Source organism: Bufo gargarizans, chromosome 1, assembly GCF_014858855.1.
Source record: "Bufo gargarizans isolate SCDJY-AF-19 chromosome 1, ASM1485885v1, whole genome shotgun sequence".
Lineage (NCBI taxonomy): Eukaryota > Metazoa > Chordata > Amphibia > Anura > Bufonidae > Bufo > Bufo gargarizans.
The window spans coordinates 537,351,996-537,372,297 of record NC_058080.1 but is presented as its reverse complement, the minus strand read 5'-3'; the positions used below and the strand labels follow the sequence as shown (position 1 = coordinate 537,372,297).

Genomic DNA, 20,302 nt, shown 5'->3' with positions numbered 1-20,302 from the left:
GAACATAAGATGAGAAAGAATAGTTTTTTTTTAACCTTTTTCTTACGGCGCTGAAAACAGGAGCCAAATTTCCAAGTGGTATTGTTTAAAAAAGAAAGTAGCTATTTTATTCTTTTGTCAACGCGTTTCAAGGGCTCACAGCCCTCTTCATCAGGACAATAAAAGCATATGTTGAATCACATTAAAACATTGTCTTTTAAAAGGTATTTTGGCGCGCAGGCCAGTGGTTAGCTGGGCGGGGAATTGGTGTGTATGACGTTAAACGTGACGTCAGGTAGGAAACGCCCACAGTTATCTGTCACTGGGGATTTGATGATTCCTATTGTGTAATCCCCAGTGACAGATAACTGTGGGCGTTTCCTACCTGACGTCACGTTTAACGTCATACACACCAATTCCCCGCCCAGCTAACCACTGGCTTGCGCGCCAAAATACCTTTTAAAAGACGATGTTTTAATGTGATTCAACATATGCTTTTATTGTCCTGATGAAGAGGGCTGTGAGCCCTTGAAACGCGTTGACAAAATAATAAAATAGCTACTTTCTTTTTTAAACAATACCACTTGGAAATTTGGCTCCTGTTTTCAGCGCCGTAAGAAAAAGGTTAAAAAAAACCTATTCTTTCTCATCTTCAATACTATTTCTCTTGCCACACCTGGGGCAGAGAAAAAGGAACCTTGGCAGCAGTACAGGACCCCGCACGCTGGACGGGAGAATACCAGCACAAGCAGTATACAGTTGTTGTGGCTCCACACAACAACATATGGTAAGCGCTTCCAGTATATAGTGCGATAAGATCAAAAATACAGCCACACACACGAGGCGCAGCCTCCTGTCTTTTTCTCTCCTTTTTCTTTTACCAAAGAACATAAGGGAGAATTACTAAGCAAAATGCATAAGAAATCTATCAGAAATTTGGCAAAAAAAAAGGTTGCATAAATGGTAAATTTATTGATATGTTCAAACAATTGTGTAGAAAAAGGGGTAAAATAGTGTAAGTATCAAACAATGAAGTGATTTTTTTTTGCCAGCACCATCTTGGTAAATTTGCTGCACCTGTGACTTTTTTGCCACCTTATGAACTGATGTATTTTACGACATTGTTCATACATCATCCCCAATGTTCTTTAATAGGTTTATTGTTATGTTGACTGAACACAGGTGTCTAGCTTAAGAATGAATTTGCCTACTTTCACATATATATTTTATATATCTTAAGAAAATGAAACCCATCACATATGTCACTTAGATAATCCAGTTGTCAAGGAAAGATACAAAAAAAAACAACTTCGGTAACAAAGGTAAAGTGATTATAATTGAATTGGTGAGTAAAGTAAAGGAGTAACGTTTGTGCTTAGACATTCCTCTTCTATCTCTCTCTATCCTGACTCACCTTAGGGCGCCCATGTTGCCATAATAACGCTCATCGTGATTGGCTTCACATCTCCCATTGACTTTCCCATCCTCTTCCCATCCCACACACACCTTGCATAAACCACGTTCTCCTCCAGGCATGCACCCCTTCCAGAAATAGCTTTCATAAGCTAAAAAAAGAAAAAAGAACAAATAACAGAAATACTGCAGTGTGCAGCTGAAGAAAATAATAAATAACAAAAAAAGTAATTAACAAATTAAATAATTTATAAAATTAACTAATTTGCTAAAGTGTTAGGGGTACCTAAAAAGGACCTGTCATCGCAAAATGCAGTTGCAATCTGCAAGCACCATGTTATAGAGCAGGAGTAGCTGAGCAGAGTGATTTATAGTTTTGTGAGAAAAGATTCAGTAAAACTTGTAACTTATACATTTATATCTCTGCTTTTTCTAACTTAAGACCCACCCTGTGAACAGAACAGCTCTCAGTACACAGGGGAGGTGTTCAAAACTATACATCAATCTGCTCAGCCCCTTCTGCTCTATAACATGCTGCCTGCAGATTGCATTACATTTTGTGGTGACAAAATGTAGTTAGCTCAAAATCAGTCTTTTAATGGAGCTACGAGAAGCATAACAGGAACTAGTCCCAAGGTTCTGCAGTCAAACAGTTCACAGAAGAAATTTCTCCACGGCTACAAACATTGAGCATACGTATATCAAAGTACCCACAAGGCATCATTTACCACCTTTATACAACGGGCAAGTGTCATGTGATGCAAGGAATGGGTCAGACTTTTGGATGTTCTGCACTGTGATGCAGATTTGAAATGTCATAAAATTTGCAGAACTAAAGACACAAACTGCAATTTATTAGAGAGCAAAGTATGCACTAAATATCAAAAAATCCTTGTATCCTACTATACATATCTGTTGTAAAAACTGTTGTGAAGCCTTGCTGATGAGACTTCGATATATTTATGCCCCATGTTTGTAGCCTCAGAGAAGTTTCTTCTGTGTTGTGTTTGCAATATGTTCAAATAGGACAGAAACATTTTGAATTTGCCGCCACTGATTTGTTTGGCAAGTCCAAAGCACGTTACAGTATCAATCAGGTGGATAAGATCTGAAGAAATCTCATCCACACCGTCAGGGGCGTAGCTATAGGGGAAGCAGCTGCTCAGAAGGGACCCACCTAGGATCAGGACTAAAAGACTTTATTGTCAGCGTTCCCTCAACAGTATAAGGGCTCATGCACATGAACGTATTTTATTTCCAGGTCCGTTTCGTTCTTTGGGCGGACAGTATGCGGAACCATTCATTTCCACGGGTCCGCAAAAAAAAACGTAAGTTATTCCGTGTGCATTCTATTTCCGTATGTCCGTATTTCCGTTACGCAAAAAAATAGAACATGTCCTATTATTGTCCATATTACGGACAAGGATAGTACTGTTCTATTAGGAGCCTGCAAAATACGCAATGCACATGGATATCATCCGTATTTGGGGACCACAAAATACATACAGTCGTGTGCATGAGCCCTTATACAATGACATTATATGCAGTGACACTGTAGGAAACGGACGGAGCAGCTGCTGGGGATGGTCTGAGAGAACAATCTTGACTAGCCACAGGAGTGAAGGTTGCACGGTTGGGGGGGGCGTTGAAAAATTTGCTGTGGAGCCCAGTCAGTTCTAGTTACGCCACTGCACGCAGTGCAGTATAAAATTGCCCTCTTGGTAGGTTTAACTCTGCAGATTTTTGCAGTGGATTTCACCCCTTTCAATGAAGAGGGTGAAATTTGCAGCAGATCTGCAGCCAAACTCGTAGATTTTGCCTAAGGTAAGCAACAAAATCTGTTTTGTTTTTTTACAGAGAGCTTTACTGCTTGTGTGGACTTACCTTATCTTACTTTGCATTGTCTCATATTTGACTTTCACTTGTTATGCTGACACGTACAAGATAAAGCATCAGTACTGGCTTAGGGAGGTAGATGTTATGGCGTCACATCCTATCTCAGTGATGACTAACCTCCGGCACTCCAGCTGTGGTGAAACTACATCTCCCAGCATGCTCCATTCAATTCTGTGGAGTTCTGAGAACAGCCAACCAAGTGTACATCTTGGGAGTTGTAGTTTTACCACAGCTGGAGTGCCGAAGGTTAGCCATCACAGTCCTATCCTATGTTGATGAGTAGTCCTCATCTTAGAGTGACATGTTTCTCCTGCTCATTAGATGCCAGAAGATTTTATTGCCGGAGATTTGGGACCTTGGATTTCCATCTACAGCCAGCAATCACAATAAAGTCCTATTCCTTTGAATAGGTCAGAATATCCCTCGGCTGAGAGCTAAAAGGATAGATGGATTTAAAGGCTTAGATATGTTACTTATTCAGTCAGTTCCAGTACCTGAATTAATGTCACAATTCCATGTTTCATTCACAGGTGCCCGAACAGTGTATCTGGAGAGCAGGAGCCACCCTGCGGGACTGTACATGTTTCCATGGCAGGAGCGACGCCCGCTCAGATCAGGAAGAGTCACGGCTTTCATGTTTTTTTTAGTAACAGCCAATGCATAAAGAGAAGGAAACCCTAGAAAGAGATTTACAATGTAAGGTACCATGTTTGAAAGTCAATGATATCAAATATAAGCTTCCCTGCCCGTTAGAACATATTGTTACAAAATCTAAAGCCAGGTTAAATGATTTCTACTGAAAAGACTGATGTCATAGCGATATATCAAAGGTTTTGATCAGTCGTGATCTGAGTGCTGAGACTCCCATCGATCTCTAGAACAAGGATGGAGAAGAGCTCACACAAGCTTCTATTGAGCCAGTCAAAACGCTGCAATATTAGGCTTCATGCACACAACCTAATTTTTTTTCCGTGTCCAGTTTGCGTTTTTTTCCAGATTGGATGCTGACCCTTTCATTTCAATGGGGCTACAAAAAATGTGGACAGCACACTGTGTGTCATCTGCATCCATATGTCCACATGTCTGTCCCACAAAAAAATAGAACATGTCCCATTGTTGTCCGTTTGCAGACATGTAGTGCTTTTTCATAAGTGTACAGTATTATCTGATGATATTATAGCCAAAATGAATGCTCATTGTCTTTAAGAATGAAATCAGCTTGAACCAAAGTTCTGTTATGTGGCTGAAGAGACCAAGATGAGTTCATAGCAAGTTTAGTTTATACAAGAGTTATAATGAATATAAAGAACATCGTATTTTAAAAGTTATTGCTAAGAGATATGGGTTTATCTATAGGGAGTTCTCAAAACATGTCTGTCTAAAGGGAACAATGTTGGTTTCATGGCTAAGCCATGACAACATAAGAATTTATATCTGGTGTGTGATGTCTATTCATATATTCATAAGTATTATATATATTTAGGTGTAGATTTATTTAGCTTTTTAGTAAGAAAATATCAATAATTCATGTATAATATGCAATATTGATATATATTATGACCAAATATTAAGGTATACGTTATGCCGTGTGTATCTCACTGAGTGAATATATATTTTTTGTCACAAGTTAGTGGAATATGAGACTTTGTAAGAAAAAAAAAATCATCATTTTCCGCTAACTTGTGACAAAAAATAAAAACGTCTATGAACTCACTATTGCCATCAGCGAATACCTTAGGGTGTCTTCTTTACAAAATGGGGTCACTTGTGGGGTAGTTATACTGCCCTGGCATTTTAGGGGCCCTAATGCATGAGAAGTAGTTTGAAATCCAAATGTGTAAAAAATGCCTTGTGAAATCCTAAAGGTGCTCTTTAGAATTTGTGCCCCTTTGCCAACCTAGGCTGCAAAAAAGTGTCACACATGTGGTATCGCCATACTCAGAAGAAGTAGGGCAACGTGTTTTGGGTGGTATTTTACACATACCCATGCTGGGTGAGAGAAATATCTCTCTAAAAGTCAACTTTTCACATTTTTTTTATACAAAGTTGTCATTTTAGAGATATTTCTCTCACCCAGCATGGGTATATGTAAAAAGACACCACAAAACACATTGCCCAACTTCTCCTAAGTACGGCGATACCACATGTGTGACACTTTTTTGCAGCCTAGGTGGGCAAAGGGGCACAGATTCTAAAGAGCACCTTTAGGATTTCACAGGGCATTTTTTTTACACATTTTCAAACTACTTCTCACGCATTAGGGCCCCTAAAATGCCAAGGCAGTATAACTACCCCACAAGTGACCCCATTTTGGAAAGAAGACACCCTAAGGTATTTCGCGATGGGCATAGTGAGTTCATGGAAGTTTTTAAATTTTGTCACAAGTTAGTGGAATATGAGACTTTGTAAGAAAATAAAAATAGAAAAAATCATCATTTTCCACTAACTTGTGACAAAAAATAAAAACTTCTATGAACAGTTGCAGTTTTTATAGGGATCTAGACAAAGTTATAAAAATGGCTTGAAAGATAGCATCTCATTTAGTCCATTTGGTACAGTGGATTGCATTATGAAAATCCATCTTGTCTCTTTTCTTAGGATCCTATTATTCCAGTCGCCTCCTCTCCGTATTTGTGGGATATGCTCAATTCCCATGAATTTGATACACTTTATGTCTCCTCCATTAACCATATTCATGTGTCTCGCCACAGATGGTCTCGTCCTTTTTATTTACAATGTCATTATAGTGGTCCCGGATACGTCGTCTTAGTTCTCTTTTGGTTTTCCCAATGTAGTTTAATGGACAACTACATTGTGCCAAGTAGACCACTCCTGTTGTCTGACAATGAATAAAATCCTTGATTTTATATATGGTACCCGTCTTTGAGCATGTAAATTCTTTTGTTACGCTTTCGGGCATCGTGTTAGCCATCCTCCTTCTCTTATTGGAGGCTGGTAGTGGCTATGGACCAATCTATCTCTCAGACTCCGTCCTTTCCTGTACGTAATCTAAGGATAGGGCCCAATCACGTCCCGAAGATCTGGGTCATCACACAGTATGTCCCAGTGTCTTGTTAAGATCTGTCTGACACGTTCATCAAACGTGCCGATAATTCTTATTGGTTGTTTCTGTGTATTCTCAGATTTTTGGGGGATTAGTAATGTTTCTCTTTTGGACACACATGCTGACTCAAAGGCGGTTCTGAAGATCCCATTAGGGTATCCTCTTTCTCTGAACCTAGCCCTCAGATCATTCGCCTGTTTCTTAAAGTTAGACATATTTGAACAGTTACGTCGTACTCGCATGTATTGCCCTTTTGGAATCCCTTTACGTAACAAGTAGGGGTGTGCACTCTCCCATCTCAGGAGGCTATTTGTTGCTGTGGATTTACAGAACATGGTAGTACTGATTAGATTATTCTGTATCCTTTCTGTATTTGCACATCTAGGAAGGGAAGAGTATTGGAGTCACAGGTTGAGGTAAACCTCAGGCCTATTTCATTAACATTGATGGTCTCCACAAACTCATTAAAGGATTCCTTAGTCCCCTTCCATAGCACAAAAATATCATCGATGAATCTCGGCCATAGGCTAATGATATCATGCCAATGGCTGAGATCATCTGACCAGATACAGTTGGCTTCCCACCAGCCCAGGAGTAAATTTGCGTATGCCGGCGCACATGGGCTACCCATCGCGATACCCCTGAGCTGGTGGTAGTATCGGTCATTGAACTCTAAGAAATCCAGTACGAATTGGTTATGTGTTGATAGGGCCACATCTCTTGTGGATAAAAAACTTCCCACAGCTCTCAGTCCAAGATGATGATGAATGGAGCTATACAAGGCCTCCACATCAATAGAAGCCAATATAGTCTCATCATCCAGACACACCCCTTCAAGTCTCAACAGAAGATCTGATGTGTCCTGTATATAGGAGGGGAGAGTCTCCACAAATGGTCTGATGATGTTGTCGACATAGATGCCAACATTTTGTCCGATACTTCCTACTCCGGACACAATGGGACACCCCTTAAGCGGTGTGACCACCTTATGTATCTTAGGTAGAGAGTAAAATGTTACTGTTATGGGGTAATCTGGTAAAAGGGAATCAAATTCCTGCTGGTCAATCATATTTTGTCTGAGACCTCTTGTTAGGATCGCTTTTAATTCTTGGAGGAAAACTTAGCCCGGATTTCTCTCAAGAATCCTATATGATTGGTTATCACTAAGGATATCAATACACATCTTGACATATGTCTTGTGGTCCACTACCCCTTGAGAAAGCAGTACGCAAAACGCACGTTGGGGAGTGGACTGGTGGTGCTTGTATTTTGCTGTGGACTATATCGCGGTCAGTATAAATTGCAACAGTATTTCTCTCTTTCTCTTTGTAGATGTTGCCAACTTTTGGTGAATAATATTAAGCTGCATTGGCTCCTTACCCATTTGATACTGTACGCCTTCATGCTCTGTGTGTGCCACAACGGTGACGCTGGTGATATTTTTTTAATGTACAAATCCTTTTTGGTCTATCCATCTTGTAGTCGGTTGCTGTTGGAGCCAGTATCTATGTATCTACCTATTCAATTATTGCTGCTGACCACGTATTTGCACTTGCACTTTATTATCTTTTTAGTCTACCAATCATGCACCACCAGCCCTAGTGTTTTTTAATGTTGTTTTTAACCCTGTGTCTTGTCAGTCATGTGTATTACAGTGATTATAATAAAATTTTGTATGGTATGATTATATCTTGTTTTAGTATATTATTTGATATGATTTAGTCAGTATTCATATTTTATTTTTGGTACTGTTAATTTGACTATATATGGGTCGTATATATTTATATGGGAACTAGTTTTGGTGTTATATACTAACAATAGTTACTGTCATGATTGACACAAGACCTTTCTGGAGAGTGAAACACTTTATTTTTGCAAATAATAGGAAATTAGACACACGTCAACTACAGCATTTGGGGGAGGGGGAAAGGGGGTGTTTGGGGTCTCTGTATCAAGATTGTCAATACTAGGACTGTACCCTATGTTTATTTGAAAATTCAATAAAATATGTTTAGAAAAAAAAAAAAAGAACAGATGCTACAGAATTGTTGTTACATGGGGAATGCATGAAGCTATTAAAACAGGCATGTCAGAAGTGGTGAAAGGTCTTCTTTAAGATATATTTTGAGAATTATTTGTCATATTATTATTATACCATACCTCTCTCTAGGAGGCCCTGTAGGAGCTCTTTAGGATCTGTAAGACAATCTGAATTATTACCTATGGGAATACAAGAGAACATTACTTTATGCTGCCACTTTAAAGGAAACATCAGATTTTTTTCCTAGGTCTTTTAGGCTGGGGCTACACAGCGATCTTGGGTGCTATCGCAGTGTAGCAGAGCAGCCATAGAAATGAATGGAGTTTTTTTTTATTCTGGGGTCATTGTCGATGCAAACATGCGTGTCATGCTGCAACCCCATTCATTTCTATGGCTGCCCTGCTACATTGAGATCTTTGGTCGCTGGACACCTGTCGCCCAAGATCACCTTGTATCCCCAACCTTAGGCTGGATTCATACATTCAGGTTTTGTGTATTCTCTGTACTTTTCCATAATTTTGGAACCACTGCCTAAAAACCTGCATGTGTGAACCCGGCCTTATGAATGACCATGGCTTTACATAAGGGTTTAAAGTCAATGGGTTAAAATTGTGAAAACTGTGAGAAAACCACAAGGGATAAGGCATGTAGACCCTACAAAAAATAGCATAGGCCCTCATTTACTATTGAGACTGCACCTGAATTAAGGTGTTAATTGTGACAAATGTGGGGCATTTTTTGTGCCATTTGATGCATCTCATTTTAGACATATGCATATGATAAATCCTGTGAATACGTTTAAACGGCCTAAATTTAGACAATTATTAAATCTGCTTTTCAGCTACATTTGGGCAGATTTACTAATCTTAACCACAGTCAGCATGAAAGACTGACAGACTCCCACGTTACAAAGAACAGCAATTAGGACTCATGCACACGGCTGTAAGTGTTTTGTGGTCCGCAAATCGCCAAATTGAGATAAGTGGGTCCACACCTGTTCCGCTGCCAGTGACAAAGTTGGCATGAGAATTTCCTTTATTACTATAATTGGGAAAGTTTTTCAATAGCGAATCAGTATTTTTGTCAGGCCACATATGGTTGCAAACTATAATAAATCCTATACACAGGCAAAAACAGTGCCTTCTTGCCCCATATTATCATGGTGGTGAAAACTCCTACAGGTTGTAGTAAGGATTAGTACAACTGTGTTAATCTAATGAATCCTCCATTTTTTGTTACTTGTCTGAAGCCTTGTCCTGATCTTTTTCATGTTCCTTTTCTCAAATAAAAAGAGATTACACACACAAAAAAAATGTAAAGCAAGGGTAACACTGACCTTTTCAGTATGTAGAGTAGGTTTATCGTATACGATGCATTATACTCACCCCAGTATTCTATTGCTGCTGGTTGAAGTCCACATCTTCCAGCTATATATGCATGAGTGGCATCTAGTGTAACAGCATCAGCCTCATTACTCTACATACAAGAAAAAAACAACAAACCTTAATATATATACAGTATATATATATTGTAGGAAGGTACAAGAGTTTGTCATTGAAAAGGGGCATTGCTTCACTGGAAAATTCGTCACAAAATTGTATTGCAAACTCAGCTAACCAACAGGTGTTATAAAGTTAGACTGTACAGTCTAAAGTTGCGCCAGATTTATCAGCGTCAGCCACTATGATAAATCCCGTGAATAAGTTTAAACGGCCTAAATTTAGACAATTATTAAAATCTGCCACCTGCTTTTCAGCTACATTTGGGCAGATTTACTAATCTTAACCACACCTTGTAGGAAGGTACAAGGGATTGTCATTGATGGTAGGTATTTGTCACCGAAGTTCCTGGCCTCGGTGAAGTAACAGATGGTATTTCAATTGTCACCGGCAGCTAATGCTGATTTACACTTTGCTATTTAGTATGGCTGTAAATAGCTGATACGGGACGGCTCTTACTGGGAGTAGTCAAAGTGCTGGGTGGGTGACTACTCCCCACGTTCCAGGCTGGGTCTTGGCAGGCTTATAAACAACAGCCAGCACTGTCAGGTGGGGTGGATTACCCCCCTATGACAGTGGAGCTCTGGAGATCTCTGTGCTAAGGTCTGAAGACCATGTGTCAGGCGAGCAGGCCGCCTTAAAGCCTGCAAGTGGACTTTCTGAGACTGAGCATTCAGCCGGGTGTGAACTGACACCCAAGATACCAGGTGAACTTTATTTTGTTTTTCTGTGTGTGAACAAGCACCAAGCCTGAAAAGTGACTGTTGTGTTATGTTATAAGTGTGAATAAAGTATGTGACTGAATGAAACAACTGAACTCAATCATTAGGAGATTTAAAATGGTTTTCTGAGACTTAAATACTGATGACCTATCCTCTGGATAGAACATCAAAAAAACTCCAGCGAATGCATTGATATTGTGTTTATTGTAGTGCGGCAAGGTACATTTCATGTTGTGACGTTTCGGCTAGAACAGCCTTTTTCAAACATCAGCCGCTCTGGAGACAGGAACCAGGGAATGCTGCGCTGTAGGTAGAGTTGGCGTGCAGCTGCACGAGACTTCGGGAAATAACTTCAAAAATAAATTTATACTGTTAAAAAAAATTCCCGAACTCGGGTTCAGTTCCAAGGTACCACTTAGAGCCGAACTCGAGTTCGGGAAATGTTTTTTTTCCAGTAGAAATCAATTTATGAAGTTATTACTCAAGGTCTCGCAAGACTTTGCTTAGTAATAACTTTGGCTCATCGGAGCCAATACATTCTAATACTGGACGGGCCGCTCGCTCCGTACAGTATTGAAACGAAGTAAGCTGCAAGAAGGTAGTGGAGCTCACAGGAGCACTGGTGAATTCTCAAAAACAGCTGATCGGTGGACCAGGTGTCGGACCAATCAGATACTGATGACCTATCCAGATCCTCCCAAGCATCGCTGGTGAAGCTAAGGAGGCCCGTCCCCATCTTGGCCTGCTATTGGCTGTTACTCTCCCCCCCCCACCGGGCGCCGGATGTTTTGATCTGCGCGACTGGAAGATGCAGTGGCGGCCGTGCAGGAATCAGGAGTGACACAGGTGCCGGGGAGTAAGTATAACCTATATGAGGTACCAGGGAATTGAGGGGGTCATTATAGGGGTTGGATAACCCCTTTAATAGTGAATTTCCTGGCGACAGATTACCTTTAAATAAATAATCATGCACACAAAAGGGTCCTCTTACACTGCCCAAACATCAGGCAGATCATCGCTAACAAGCATTTGTGCAAACGTTCCTTAGCGATAATCTGCCAGTGTAAAGTTGCCACCGATTACCTGATGAACGATCTAAATGCGTTAAGATCGTTGGTGCAGACACTTAAATCATTGTTTGTTGGCAACAGATCGGGTTGTCTAAACAGCCTCTGCTGCCAGCAAACGATGATTCTGTATGGGGACGAGCGATGGCTTTAGTGATCACTACTTCCCAACTGTGGAGGAGATCACTGCATGTAATAGCAGCACTCTCCTTCACTGACGAGCAGGTGATTGTTGGGAAGGAACACGTCGGCTCAATTGAGCAGTGTAAAGGGGCCTTTAATCTGTACATTTATGGAACAGTCAGCTAGAATAGTTGTTACTGAGAAAACATATTAAAAGTCATTGGGGGAGATTTATTAATACCGAAGTATTCTATGAAAGTCTTGATATTCCCTGCTTCGCTGAAGGATGCTCCTAATTTATGGAGAGGCAGAAACCGTGCCATAAATTAGGCGCATCCTCCAGCAGTCCGTGCACCTAAACTGAAGCTTTTACTCCATAAAACTGGCATGAATGAAGATAAATGTGTTGGGCCCTACCCACCATCACCATTTTCAAAAAGTAACGAGGACGGCATAGAAATGCCAATTGTGGCAAAAGTTTGTCACAATGGCATTTAAATAGTTGCAAACACAGGGTGTGCGACTTTTTTTTTCATCAGAAAGCTGGCATAAGGAGATAATACATTTACTGACACTGGTCTAGGTATTCTCAGTGATATCACGTTTCTGTTGCAGTGTGTGGACATTCTTCTGAGTATGCTGGGCAGCGTGGTCATCTATTATGCCGCATAAGTGGAAGCCAGTGTACGGAGAGCTGATTTCTATACCAGCCATTGCAGAATGATTATAAGGTGCAGATTACTTAACTACTTAAGGGAAAACTCAGACTATCAGGAAACTGCAGCATGTATATTGAGATAAATGACCCTTAGGGCTCATGCACATGACCATATGTATGTTGCGGTCCACAAAACACTGATCCGCCTAAAAAAAATAAAAAAATTGCATCTGTTTTTTTGCGGATCCATTGTAACAATACCTGTGCTTGTCCGCAAAACAGACAAGAATAGGTCATGTTCTATGCGGAAACGGAATGTACATGGAGTCAATTCCATTTTTTTTGCGCACCATTGAAGTGAATCGTTCTGCAAATGGACCGGTAAAAAAAACTGAACGGAAACGGAAAGAAAATACGGTTGTGTGCATGAGCCCTTAGTAAAGGGAGTCTGGAGGGTTGTATTCAGTATGTGTACCTTAATCATCTCAATGCATCCAGATAGAGATGTTGCTTGGACACAAACCAGAGGGTCCGATCTTACGCTCAGCGCCCAGTCTTCACACTTCCTCATCTCAGCTGAACTAATACAACACCAACGAATCACACTGTGGTCCAGAGAGATCCCTGATACATAGACATGTACAACTATGGATTAGTATGCAACATAATTACAAAAGCATGATATTTAGCAAAATATCTTTATCATAGTACATTGGACTTTGCTCAACCCTACACACAGGGCCGGTTTTAGACAATATGTGGCCCTGGGCAAAATCAAAAGTGGGGCCCCCAAATCTTGTAATAATGTACCAACAACACAGATGTGCAGAGCCGCATGCGTAGTTCCGTTCCGCTGCCCTGTAAAATAGATAGAGCATGTCCTATTCTTGTCCGTAATTGCGAAAAAACATTTTCTATCGTAGTGCTGACAGTAAGCAGTCTGCAAAATGCGGAAAACACATGGCCGGTATACTTGTTTTGCAGACCGCAAAGCACTACAGCCGTCTGAATGAGCCCTAAGGCTGGGTTCAGACCTGAGCGTTTTACAGTGCGTTCCTACGTGCTGTAAACCGCTCAACAGGCAAGAACCAATGATTCCCTATGGGAATGGTTCTCACCTGAGCGTTTTACAGCGCGTACGATCGCGCTGTAAAACGTCCGACGCCCCAAGAAGTACATGAGCTTCTTTGGGGCGTCTTGTCGCGCGTTCCCGTACATAGACTTTAGCCGGAACACGCGACAATGGGCGTTCGCTTGTCTCTGTATGCACGATTGCAAATGCCCGTACAATCGCGCATACAGAGCGCTCCATCGCGAACGCTCAGGTCTGAACCCAGCGTAATAGTAAGAGACTCATCTGTATTCTGTAAGGTCCCTTTCACACGAGCGAGTTTTCCGCGCATGTGCAATGCGTGACATGAACGCATAGCACGCGCACTGACTCATTCATTTCAATGGGTCTGTGTACATGAGCGTTGTTTTTCACGCATCAGTTCTGCGTTGCGTGAAAATCGCAGCATGTTCTATATTCAGCGTTTTTCACGCAGCCCTGGCCCCATAGAAGTGAATGGGGCTGCGTGAAAAACGCATTGCATCCGCAAGCAAGTGCGGGTGCGATGCGTTTTTCACTGATGGTTGCTAAGAGATGTTGTTTGTAAACATTCAGTTTTTTATCACGCGCATGAAAAACGCATCAAAACGCATTGCACCCGCGCAGAAAAAACTGAACAACTGTCAACAATTGAAAAAACTGAACAATTGTCATGCGTTTTGCACTCGCGTGAGAAAAATCACGCATGTTTGGTACCCAAACCCGAACTTCTTCACAGAAGTTCGGGCTTGGGATTGATGTTCTGAAGATTGTATTATTTTCCCTTATAACATGGTTATAAGGGAAAATAATAGCATTCTGACTACAGAATGCTTAGTATAATAGTGCTGGAAGGGTTAAAAATAATAAAAAAGTTAACTCACCTTCTCCTCTTGTTAGCGTAGATCCCGGTCTGTTCTTTAGCTGTGGACTGAATGACCTGAGGTGATGTCAGATCACATGCTCCAATCACATGGTCCATCACCATGGTGATGGAGCATGTGATCTGACGTCATCAAAGGTCCTTCAGCCACAGCTAAAGAACAGACCGGCCTCTACGCGAACAAGAGGAGAAGGTGAGTTAACTTTTTTATTATTTTTAACCCTTCCAGCACTATTATACTAAGCATTCTGTATTCAGAATGCTATTATTTTCCCTTATAACCATGTTATAAGGGAAAATAATACAGTGAATAGACTGTCACCTAGAACCCATGCGTGAAAATCGCACCGCATCCGCACTTGCTTGCGGATGCATGCGATTTTCACGCAACCCCATTCATTTCTATAGGGCCTGCGTTACGTGGAAAACGCACAAAGAGGAGCATGCTGCGATTTTCACGCAACGCACAAGTGATGCGTGAAAATCACCGCTCGTGTGCACAGCCCCATAGAAATGAATGGGTCAGGATTCAGTGCGGGTGCAATGCGTTCACCGCACGCATCGCACCCGCACGGAAAACTCGCCCGTGTGAAAGGGGCCTTAGGCAGGCCCTATAGAAATGAATGGGGTTGCGTGAAAATCGCATGCATCCGCAAGCAAGTGCGGATGCGGTGCGATTTTCACGCATGGGTTCTAGGTGACAGTCTATTCACTGTATTATTTTCCCTTATAACATGGTTATAAGGGAAAATAATAGCATTCTGAATACAGAATGCTTTGTATAATAGTGCTGGAGGGGTTAAAAATAATAAAAAAAGTTAACTCACCTTCTCCTCTTGTTAGCGCAGATGCCGGTCTGTTCTTTATCTGTGGGCTAAAGGACCTTTGATGACGTCAGATCACATGCTCCATCACCATGGTGATGGACCATGTGATTGGAGCATGTGATCTGACGTCACCTCAGGTCATTCAGTCCACAGCTAAAGAACAGAGTGGCATCTGCGCGAACAAGAGGAGAAGGTGAGTTAACTTTTTTATTATTTTTAACCCTTCCAGCACTATTATACAAAGCATTCTGTAGTCAGAATGCTATTATTTTCCCTTATAACCATGTTATAAGGGAAAATAATACAATCTTCAGAACATCAATCCCAAGCCCGAACTTCTGTGAAGAAGTTCGGGTCTGGGTACCAAACATGCGCGATTTTTCTCACGCAAGTGCAAAACGCATGACAATGTTTTGCACTCGCGCGGAAAAATCGCGCATTTTCCCGCAACGCACCCGCCTCTTATCCGGGCAAAAAACATGACGCCCGTGTGAAAGAGGCCTAAGGCTTCACGCACACGGCCGTTGTTGGCCCGCAAACAGTGGCGGCCTCATCACAGTCGGGGAGCGACGCTCTCTCCCTCTTTCTTCACTGTGTGGCCGAGTCGAGCGATTTCATTGGTGGCAGTGGTGGGCCGCGGCCGCATCACAGTGGGAGAGGAAGGGACGCTCTCTCCCTCCTCCATCACTGTGCGGCCGACGAATACAAGGAGCGCAGCTGGCAGCTGCGCAGACTAGCTGGCCGCGTCTCTGCACTGAACGCCCGCTGGCTTCCGCAGACGTTCAGCTGAAGAGCCTGAAGCAGGGGGCCCCCTTCCACGTTGGGGGCCCTGTGCAATTGGCCAGTTTGCCCCCCCCCCCCTTAATGCCGGCCCTGCACACATAAGGATATAGGTAGTGATGAGCGAACTTCTGTTTTCACGTTCGGTGTAACTTATGGTCCGTGGTTACGGAATCCATAACGGAATTCTTAGATAACCCGAATCCGAACCTTGTATGCCAAACTTGAAACACAAGTGCGCTCATCCCTAGATAACGGTATTAGCTACTTTTGCTCAGTTGCACTTTTCAATTCAGTTGCAGATCTCAATGCATTGGGGCCACAATTATGGCTAGCAGATTTTCTCAGCATATAGGGGGAGAACATACCACTCATTTAGCCTTAAAATACAATGGCATCACAAAAATGAGAATCATTTTTTATGTATGAATAATCAATTTCTACTAATGGCAAACCATATTTGTATTGTCCATTAGTGGCCATTCTTTGAATTTTAAGTGTACATACGAGGGGCGGTCAATAAGTTATCTACCTGAATATGAAAACAACATTTACTGAGAAAACTGAACTTACTGATTTTCAATGTAATCCTCATCGACTTTAACACACTTATTCCACCTCGCCTTTATTGATTGCATGCCTTCAGAACAGAAGAAGACTTCCTTGCTGCTGCAGGAACCCTGTTACTGCATTATCAATAGGAAATCATTGTCCACACAGAAATGTCTTCAAGTTCCGAAAGAAAAAAGTAATCCCTGGGACTGGGAGCCAGGTCTGGACTGTAGGGTGGATGGTTAGGCTACTTTCACACTAGCGTTCGTCGGTCCGCTCGTGAGCTCCGTTTGAAGGGGCTCACGAGCGGACCCGAACGCAGCCGTCCAGCCCTGATGCAGTCTGAATGGAGCGGATCCGCTCAGACTGCATCAGTCTGGCGGCGTTCAGCCTCCGCTCCGCTCGCCTCCGCACTTACAATGTAAGTCAATGGGGACGGATCCGTTTGAAGATGCCACAATATGGCTCAATCTTCAGGCGGATCCGTCCCCCATTGACTTTACATTGAAAGTCTGGACGGATCCGTACGAGGCTATTTTCACACTTAGCTGTTATAGGCTAAAATAATGCAGACGGATCCGTTCTGAACGGAGCCTCCGTCTGCATTATTATGATCGGATCCGTTCAGAACGGATCCGATCGAACGCTAGTGTGAAAGTAGCCTTAAAGAGTAACTAAACCTTTATATGAACTTTTAATATGTTGCCCTAATGCTACTAAAACTATTTCTAATATACTTTATTAATCAATTTTGTATTTTCCTTATACTTTAACTTCCCTGAAGCGCACCATTCACTGTGCACTTAAAACTCAGTTCTCCGTACACATTTTATCGATAGGGTCGCAGCAGCGCTGTGAGTACGGGCAGGAGCGCATACTGCTGCTCCTGGCCGTGCTCCCCAGAGGATTTCTAACTTTTGGCATAGCACATGGGTACTCTGTACCCACGTACAATGCCAGGACTAGCTGTGCGGAGCGGGCTCCTGCTTCTGCCTGCTCCGCTAAGCTAAGAGAACTGCATGTCAGCACTTAGCTTTAGGAAAGTAAAAGTATAAGAAAAATACTAAATTGATTAATGAAGTATATTAGAAATTGTTTTATTAGGAACAACATATTAAAAGTTCATATAAAGCAGGCATGTCCAAACTGCGGCCCTCCAGCTGTTGCAAAACTACAACTCCCAGCATGCCTGGATAGCTTACAGCTATTAGGGCATGCTGGGAGTTGTAGTTTTGCAACAGCTGGAGGGCCGCAGTTTGGACATGCCTGATATAAAGGTTTAGTTACTCTTTAAGCTCCATGAAGCCACATGATAGCAGCTTAAGATTTGCGAGACCTGTGAGCTGGCGCATTGTCGTGAAACAGCAACACAACAGCCGACAACTTCCTGCGGTGTTTCTCTTTGATTACCTCACGTAATGCCTTCATTGTTGAAGCATAGGTGTCTCCAGTAATTGTTGTCTTGTGTGGCATGAATTCTAGTAATAAAACACATTCTGTATCCCAAAAAACTGTTGCCATGATCTCTCCAGCTGACTGCTGCACACAAAATTTATTTGGAGTTGTGACCCCTTGTGCTTCCATGAAATGGACTCTTGTTTGGTCTCAGGATCATGGTGGTGGACCCATGTTTCACAATCCATAATTCTCCTGGATTTTCTCTAAGCATGTCTAAATTCTCTTGGCTAAATTGATGGCGACAAGTTTTTTGCTCAGTCGTCAACATTTGTGGCACCCACCGGGAACTGACCTTTGACATGATCAAAACATCATGAATGATACTGGAAACTGTGCCAAATGAAATGTCTAATTCATGGGCTATAACACTGACTTTGACCTGATAATCTTCCAAAATCATGGCCTCCACTTTACAGCACATTTACTCTGGTGATGCTTTGACAGGTCGTCCGGAACGGGTTTTCAATTGATTACCTAGCCCATTTAAACTGCTTGGCCAAAAATTTTACTTGGTAGTAGAAAGGTTCATCATCACCATATACAGAAATCATCATTTCATGGATTTCTTTAGGCTTCTTTTGTAAGGAATTTAAACACGGAACGTAGCTCCAAATCCCTTACTTTCTTTGTAGACCTGCACTGGACTGCACTTGCCATCCTGTCACTTCCAGTGCTTTCATCAGACTGAACTCCTAAGTGTGTGTGTTGCATGTCCAGACATGTCTCAACCTGCACAGACAAGGTCACCTCTCTAACACTGACAGAACATGCTGAGGAAGATAACTTATTGAACACCCCTCGTATCAAAGGTTTTAATCGGTGGGGGTCCGAGTGCTGAGAGACCTGTTCATTGCTAAAACTGAAACATAGAAGCACTCACACAGAATGTTTCTTTCCTTACTGCTGAACATGGGCTCAACAGAAACTCTATGAACCCGTCTTGAGTCTGTCTCCAGCAGCAAGGAGATACAGCGCTCTATGTGAGTGCCTCCATCTTCTCGTTTTAGTGATCATGGGGGTCTCAGAGTTTGGACTCCTACCAATCAAAACCTTTGATATGTCACTGTTGGAAACCCAACATTTTATTGACTCCTGACTTAAGGTCTTTACAGCAGAGTGGAAAATGGGCCCTAAATACCTAAGCAACTCTCCCACAAAGCAATTGTGGACAAGTCCTATCTGCTCAACAGACTATAGACACTGCTGTTTAATCTGGGAAATCACCATGCCTGGGAAACAATACAAGGTCTTGCCCCCTAAGTAGCACACCTGTGAACACGTGATTGAAGATGCTTCCAGACCTGGCAGGAGCCACTGCCTTTGGTGATCTGTTCTGCTAGTCTGTTTGTCCTTTAGAGGAAGGACAGCTCTGGTCTTAAGGATGCCACCTACAGGAAGCTCATAACCTCTACAACTGTATCTACAGACTATAAATGGGCTGTGCTGATTGGCTAAGACAGTATCTGGGAGGTGTTCCAGGGTTGGGCACTGTATGGGTTATGTCTGTGTGCATGTATGGCTAGTATATAAGACTGTACATAGATAGCCAGTTATGCACTTCCTTCTCTACCCCTGACCTGTATGTTCCATTTGTTCATGTCCTTTAGTAAGGCTACTTTCACACTAGTGTTTTTTGCGGATCCGTCATGGATCTGCAAAAACACTTCCATTACAATAATACAACCGCATGCATCCGTCATGAACAGATCCGGTTGTATTATGTCTTTTATAGCCATGATGTCTTGAACACCATTGAAAGTCAATGGGGGACGGATCCGTTTTCTGTTGTGTCAGAGAAAACTGATCCGTCCTCATTGACTTACATTGTGTGTCAGGACGGATCCGTTTGACTCCGCTTTGTCAGATGGACAGCAAAATGCTGCAGGCAGCGTTTTGGTGTCCACCTCCAGACCGAAATGGTGACTGAACGTAGGCGAACTGATGCGTTTTGAGCTGATCTTTTTCCATTCAGAATGCATTAGGGCAAAACTGATCAGTTTTGGACCACTTTTGGGAGCCCTGAACGGATCTCACAGACGGAAAGCCAAACTGCTAGTGTGAAAGTAGCCTTAATTAGCTTTTTATGTATAATTCACTGTACTATTAATAAATCCCCTTTTAAAGATCGAGTGGATTTTTCGTTCATTTATAATTAGCTGGCACCCCAAAGCTCAGCGTATTCTAGTTTTTTAGAAGTATAGGCATATTATAATAGAAAGGATCTGTCCACCTTTTAAGTGATTTCCTAAC

The 20,302-nt window shown here is 42.1% G+C and overlaps 1 protein-coding gene across 2 annotated transcripts in view; it reads right to left on the bottom strand.

The window, feature by feature from the left end:
* The window catches only part of LOC122934217 (serotransferrin-A-like), a 90,146-nt gene that overhangs the window by 9,810 nt on the left and 60,034 nt on the right, over window positions 1-20,302 (bottom strand). Inside the window, exons 9-13 of one of the 2 annotated variants that reach the window (XM_044289520.1) lie at window positions 12,938-13,086; window positions 9,779-9,869; window positions 8,513-8,572; window positions 3,783-3,965; window positions 1,394-1,544 (exon numbers count right to left, since the gene is read on the bottom strand). In XM_044289520.1, the coding sequence (XP_044145455.1) occupies window positions 1,394-1,544; window positions 3,783-3,965; window positions 8,513-8,572; window positions 9,779-9,869; window positions 12,938-13,086 (634 nt within the window). The remainder of the gene's footprint in view (window positions 1-1,393; window positions 1,545-3,782; window positions 3,966-8,512; window positions 8,573-9,778; window positions 9,870-12,937; window positions 13,087-20,302) is intronic. The other variant, XM_044289528.1, reaches the window with a different exon arrangement.